The following is a 7,425-nucleotide window of genomic DNA, read 5'->3' on the forward strand; positions in this document are numbered from 1 at the left end:
TTATATTGTGTAAAATATTAAAAATATATAAAATGTATTATTATTATTATTATTTAAAATGTATTATTTGGATCAAGTTAAGTACATAAAAAATAAAGATGGAGAGGTTCTCAAGATGAGAAGATTAATAAAAGGTGCAAGAGCTAATTCTACGAGTTATTTAATGAAGAACAGAAGACTCTTCCAAGCCTTGGTTGGTTATACACAAGAGAAGAAGATCAAAACTTCGACTACTATCGAAAGATTCGAGACTTTGAGGTAAAAGAGGCTCTAAAGCGGATGAAAAATGACAGAGTAGTAGGACCCGATAATATTTCGATTGAAGTTTGGAAGGCCTTGAAGAGAAAGGTATCAATTGGTTAAACAAGAATAAGGTTAAAGATGATGTCAGATGAGCGGAGAAAGCACCTTGGTACTTATCTACAAGAATAAGGGGGATATATAAAGTTGCGAAAACTATAGAGGGATCAAGTTCATGAGCCATACCATGAAGTTATGAAAAAGGGTGATAGAACGGAAGTTGAGCCAAGAGACACAAGTAATAGAGAACCAATTTGGTTGAACAGGATCTTAAGTGTATCTTAACAGAGAACAAAAGTTTTAAGTATCTTAAGTGCATCATACATGATAACGAAGAGATTGAACATGATGTAAATCATAGGATCCAAGCAGGTTGGTCAAAATAGCGGAGTGCGTCGGATTTTATATGTGACAAAAAGTGCCTTTAAAACTCAAAGGTAAATTCTATCGCACTACTATCAGACTGGCTATACTTTATGGTACAGAGTGTTGGGCGGTCAAAGGGGAGCACGAAGATAAGTTAAATGTGGCAGAGATGAAGATGTTGAGATGGATGAGTGGTCATACGCGATTAGATAGAATAAGGAGCGAAGATACAAGAGAGAGAGTTGAAGTAGCACATATTGTGGAAAATATGGTAGAATTCCGTCTTAGGTGGTTTGGACATGTGAGAAGAAGACCGACAGAGCATCATGTCAGGAGAGTGGATGAGATGGAAGATGGACAATGGATAAAAGGCAGAGGAAGACCATTCATGAGGTGGTCAAACAAAATCTACATATAAACGATCTCGCCGTAGACATGATACATGATAGAGTTCAATGACGTCTGATTCATGTAGTCGACCTTATCTAGTAAGACAAAGCTTTGTTGTTGTATTATTGTTTGAATCAATTAAATAATTATCACTAATTTGTATATAACTATAATAATTATTAAGAGAAACTCTAGAAGATCAACACTTAACCAATAAAAAAAATGAGTAATTTCATTCTATTAGATATAATTTTACACCATTAAAAATATCAATAATGGTTTACTAGCCCTAGTATTCTTCAATTATTAATGTACTTATGGAGGATAAATTACCTTTTATTCTATATGGCCGCATCATGATAGATTTATTATGCACTTTCTCTACTATATCTCGTTCTTCGTTTGATTCTTATCTTCGTGACATTTTACGATTGTAACAATAAAATAATAAACAAACAATCCAATTTTAAAGAAAATATTTCATCAACTTTTATATTTCAATATTCTTATAGATTCTATAGTTTGAATAAAACGTTTTTAATTTGTCAGACAAGATTCAGCAATGGAGGTCATTGCTGTGAGGGAATCTACCTAAATTTCAGTTTCATACATTGCGAAGATTAATACAATGTACAGTAAAATGATTAACAATAATAATAAATTATTAAAATAAATGGAAAATGGGGACTTGCAATAAGGTAGAATACAAGACATGTAAGACTAAATTTTTGTAGCTGAATCGATTTCCTCCTGATCTTCTAATTCTTGCCGTTATCCAACCCTTCGTTTCTGTAACTATCTAATATTATATTACAGTTGTTCATTGTGCAAGCATCAAGAAGACCATGATTCCAAAGTTTGATCATGAATAACCTCCAACACCTGTAGTAAATTATAGCACGATTTAGTTTCTGAAAAAAGAAACGAAAAAGACATGGGTTTGGGAACATGTGAGATACGGACATATAGCAATCACAACAATGGATCAATAGAACATCTGAGCAAGATATAATTCCTATTTCATACATCGGGAAAAACCAGATAACAATTCTACCATACTTAATCCTGCAAAAGCATTTTATTTTTATTTATTTTTTTCTAATTGATGGATACCCACATCCTGTAGGAAGAACTATCCAGATAGTAAGTTTTCAGTGCCAACTATGCCTCTTTTCATTATCAAAGTCAGCTACATGAAAATATTTTTTGAAAGTGATTAGAATTAGATAGTAAATTAGATGTGTTCATTTTCTAAAGCCACCCTCTGGAGCATATATTTTTTTTTTTTCAAGTGATTCATATTTTACTGTTTTAGAAAGACAAAGTATGTCTCTGCATATAATTCGCTGATGATTTCTATCTGGAATCAAACTCCATAAGTCAAAATATTAATTTGTTCTTTAAGTATGAATGCTTCAAGCACAGAAACTGCATGAAATTAGAGAAATGTAAATGGAAAAAGCAGCAAAAAGATTACCAAAATAAAGCTGGGGATGAGATTAGCTGTTTTCCGTGAAGCTTGGAAAATGCCTCACATGCCCACGAAACATGGCCATCAGCCAGCACTCTGTCATAGCAATTAAAACCAACATCAATTATGCAACAATTTCTTTATTAATCATGCAGGAGTCAAAAGCATTCTAGCTTGATAATGATAACCGAAGGTACACATGTGGAAGATTAATAGGGTGGCCAGCAGTAGATACCTTTGCTTCCTCATAAAAGAGTTCCACAGATGCATGAGTTGCTTTTCATCTTTGGAAACATCCACAAAATCATCAAGCATCTGCAACATTACAGTTTAACATTATCATGGTGATTCTATATAGCGGCATTTGTAGCACTCTATATACGAGTAAACAGCAAATTTTTTATAAAGCATTGCTTGGGCAAATTAGGTGTTTGGTATTTTCTAATTAAAAAAAAATCAATTTCAATTGACGTGTCTTCAGAAAGAAGATAAAAATGTTGAAACCTTTGCTTACCCTTCGATCTTCAAGATCTGCAATGTCATCATCAACTTCATCTTCACTATCGCGATCTGATAACACTTGTTCTAGAGCCATAGGCTTAAAGTAAGACACACAAAAGCAAGAGATGAGACTTATAATCAAATCAATCATTACCAACATATGCCTATTAACAGAAGGAACACCTCAAGTCTATTAGAAAAGAATGTCAAATTACAACAGCTACACGAAATGTGTTAAATACCCCACAGGCCACATTCAACAAGTTAGCTAGAAACGCTAGAATCCAAATTTGTACATTTTATTTTCTTAATAAAAGTATTCTGCACTACTCATATTGAGTATAATATTCTATCCCTCCACAGGGGCTAGTGAAACATCAATTACATCCAAGATAACCCTTGTCCATCAAAATGAAACCATATTTTGTCCCAGTGGAAAAGAATTTAAGAGGAATGGAGAAAGATGGGGCCTTCAAGCTCCCATCAACAACTCTGTTCCAAAAAGAGAATATCTTCTGAAGGAAATAAAAAGATATGAGAAGAATTAGGATCGTAAGGTATCCTCCAACATCAAAAAATCAACCAAGAGAAAGGGAATGCAAGACAGTTAGGAAATACATACAATAAAAGGAAAGATTGCTCAACCAAAACAAATGAACTAAGCTAACCAAGGCCTAAAGCATATCACAAAAAAGAATTCCCATAATCAGTAGACACGAAAACCAGCAGCCTGTCAATATAAACAGTAAACCAGCTAGTGGTCAAAGACTCATTACAATAAAGATTAGCAATCTAGCACCATAGTAATGTATGACAGATGTTATAACATAAAAAACAAGATCCTTTACAGCCAACAAATCAAAACAGCCTTAAGTTAACTTGCATCAATGGTGCATAAAGTACACCATACATCAAACATGATAATATTAATATGCACAATTGCACATTATAGATAAAAACTATCAAGATCTTAGATATCTTATCACGTACCTGAACTCTATGTGAGTGAAAGAACTGTCTCTTCTGCAGGAGCATTCGGCTGGAGAAACAAATTTGAATTAAAAAAAAAATATTGAATTAAATTGGCCAAACCAGGAGCATCATCAAAGGAAAAGAAATAAGAAAAAATATCATTATTTCTCTCTGACACATTATATTTTATAAGAATTACAAGGTGGGATAGTCAATAGCTGATAACGGCTCATAGGAAAGGGCCAAAAATCCACTGCAGAAATACAGCGGATACTGTTGCAGCTTACATCTACACATATTTATTATATGTAATAATGACAAAATCTACTAATAAATACTCATGTAATGACGTATATCAAGAACAATAAAATCAGAGACATATCAAGACTTACAGGAAATAAAATTCATCAAAAGTATCACTAATTTTTCCTTTATACAAAAAAGGAAGAAAAAAATGACATAAAAGAAATGCAGAACGGACAAAAAACAGAGAAGATAGAAGCAAAGTGCATATGTGAAGAGAAAATACAAAGTTACTGTTATTATGAGTGGCAGAGTAGGCAAATTTATATAGAAAAAAATAAGGCTTTTCAAAATAAAATTAATATCACAAATCTGCCATCCTTTTTTTATTATTGGAAAAGGAGTTCGCACTGATATTTCAACAAACGGCTGCAATGGGCGTGGAACCACGGCAGAGAATGGCGGCTGCTATGACCAATGCAGATGATACAATAATAATGAATGCACGAGCGAAAAAAATCAATCACAGATGATAGAAACAGAATAGATACTATGACCATGCCATAATTGTGTTACATAGAAACTAGTTAAATCACATATTCATGTTCCCTTAAACAAGCATCAAGTATAAAATATCAGTTAGAGAAGCAACCATAGAGAACTCAAGAACTTTAACAAGTAAAACCTAAGCCTTCAAAAGGCAAGATATAGGTTTCTAAGAACGTACTTTTTTGAGTCAGATCGATCCATGTTTAACTTCTTTGTTTTAGCAGGCACAGCAGGATCACTTCTATATACCGACTTACTAGTTTCTGGATCTCCTGAAGATTGCGGCATGGCAATTGAAACACCTTGAATGTTGAAACTGGATGCAACATATTCAAGGCAGTCTGCAGTGCCAGGAACATCGGGACCAAATCTTTCGACAACTTGTTTTTCCATTTGTAAATTCTTCTGAATATGACATGTTTTAGACATATTCTCCCCTTTGTAGGAAAGGATATCTGCAAATAATTTTTGAGATTTTAGTCCACCCTTTTAAGGGTTTAAAGTAAAGAATTAGATAAGTATACTATTGTCACAGGATTGTTACCCTCATTCTTCTCTAGAAATCCATTCTGTGTTCCCTCTGGTGAGTCCAACTCTAGGAACTTTACATTGGCTCGTTTTTCATTTTGAACAGAGTCCTTTCGTAAACGTTTTCGGGGTCTTGAACTGTATAGATGTTGTTGTTTGAATAAATTAAAGTCAACAATCTTGCACAATATTATATGAACTGGTTCGAGATAGCATTGAATATATACAAACAACCAACCAGAAGATGAAGGTTTGTGATTGTGGATTTACTCCATCAGCAACACTCTGTATACATATTATAAATTTGATAACAAAATAAGCAGCTAGCAAACAAAAAATCCATTCATCTCAAATGAAAATGCATTGCCATAACATATCTAACATATATACATAATCAACTGATGAGGCAAACCTTGGCAATGTCCAAGACACACCATTGTTTGGTGCATAATTCACACACCTTCAAGGACAGATTTTCAAACAAGTTCTACAGGATAGGATTAGACATTTGACCTCTAGTCCTCTATTAATTTATTTAGTGTAGAGCTCATGATCTTTTAGAGGATTTTTACTCTCAGATTTGTTGAGATATTTGAAAACTATGCTTCATAAATAGCTTTTTTCATCTGATTGTTTCTTGCTCTTGTAAGGAGGATCTCTTATCTTCTCTTTTTCTTGTATTATTATTCTTTCCGTCTTAATGATATTATTCATTTATCAATTAAAATAAGAAAGTTTAGACAATATATTCTGGGGTTACAAACACTAAGCTAAAATATTGCTCAAATAACAACACTTGTGAATAGCCAAACATCAATAAAGCAGTCAACAATGGAAATAAAGATCATTAAGTGGTAATCAAGTTGAGCTATCCAACATCATTTTAGCTTGTTACCATAGAATCCTGGCTCTTGATAAAACATTTTATAAAAATAAACAACAATGTATTACATGAACTTTCCTCTCCCTCCTTTTTAATCCCCAATGTAGCCCCCAGTGAATTGCTTGATGATTTAATCAACAGTAAAATTGTAAGCAGTGTACAATCCCTAAGAAAAGCAAACCATTAGGCATAAGCCCATAAGTCAAACATTAAATAAGGTTCCTACCTCTGATCTCAATATATCAATTTTTACCGAGACGTTAACTGCTTGGTAATCATCAGTCACCTACAAAATAAAACAAGAATATGTCAAAAAAAGCTCTTACAAAATAATCCATGAGTTAAAAAGTTTAGTTCACAATAAAAATTGCGCACCCAGAACTCAAAGTTGAATAGATCATGTGATGAACAAAGATGAAATCGCAAACCCTGCATGAATAAACCAATGCTTTGATAAATTACCAAGTGAATAAATGTAACAAATACTGAATAAAGTAAGAAAATGGCAAAAAAAAAAAAAGCTTATGATAGGGAAATCACAAACCAAATCCACACATGTTCATATCATGATAACATGAACATAGCAAAAAGGGAAGTGTGGCAAAACTTTTGTATTGAATATTTTACCACTTCAAAGCAACATTCTTGACCACTCAAACCAGAGTGGTACATAAAAATTTTGTCCATGACACACAATTTTCAAAGTCTTCAATATCCTCAATCTCAAACAAAGAAAAAGTAATAACAGCCATATCATAAATTATTAATGGAACAAGCAATGCAATAACCTATTTAAGTATAGACACTAATATGGAAATTCAACATGGACACAATAACATGTCAAATTCTCAAAATTGTAGAATCATAGATATGAGATATCAACTCTCACTTTTTCACTATTTTAAAGGCCCTATCAAAAAGCATGTATCATAGTTTCTACTTTCCATTGGCATTTCCTTTCCTGAATGAACATGTCTTGCTTGATATAGCTAAAACTAGTCATGTACAAGTACATTACAAGAGAATAATCCTTTAAAACAACTGAAAGGTTAACTTTTTAGGCCCCTCTCTATCATTGTTTTTATCTATTTCATTTACAATGACTCCAAAAAAAATAGAGATGAAAACGGTCTTGTATTGAATTAAAATCTAAGTTAGTCTATTAAAACAGGCATGCAAAAAAGTGTCCAACTCATGCCTAGTATTCAAGTTGGATCAACCC

The 7,425-nt window shown here is 32.9% G+C and overlaps 1 protein-coding gene across 1 annotated transcript in view; it reads right to left on the bottom strand.

Annotated features, from left to right (window-relative positions):
- LOC107642591 (polycomb group protein EMBRYONIC FLOWER 2) overlaps positions 1,551-7,425 on the bottom strand; it is an 8,058-nt gene continuing 2,183 nt past the window's right edge. The window contains exons 5-14 of the mRNA XM_016345987.2: positions 6,579-6,632; positions 6,430-6,489; positions 5,559-5,605; positions 5,337-5,458; positions 4,971-5,247; positions 4,019-4,067; positions 3,042-3,125; positions 2,763-2,842; positions 2,534-2,623; positions 1,551-1,938 (exon numbers count right to left, since the gene is read on the bottom strand). Coding sequence (XP_016201473.1) covers positions 1,815-1,938; positions 2,534-2,623; positions 2,763-2,842; positions 3,042-3,125; positions 4,019-4,067; positions 4,971-5,247; positions 5,337-5,458; positions 5,559-5,605; positions 6,430-6,489; positions 6,579-6,632 — 987 coding nt within the window. The 3' untranslated portion in view covers positions 1,551-1,814. The remainder of the gene's footprint in view (positions 1,939-2,533; positions 2,624-2,762; positions 2,843-3,041; positions 3,126-4,018; positions 4,068-4,970; positions 5,248-5,336; positions 5,459-5,558; positions 5,606-6,429; positions 6,490-6,578; positions 6,633-7,425) is intronic.

This window comes from Arachis ipaensis, chromosome B05 (genome assembly GCF_000816755.2).
Source record: "Arachis ipaensis cultivar K30076 chromosome B05, Araip1.1, whole genome shotgun sequence".
Taxonomy (NCBI): domain Eukaryota; kingdom Viridiplantae; phylum Streptophyta; class Magnoliopsida; order Fabales; family Fabaceae; genus Arachis; species Arachis ipaensis.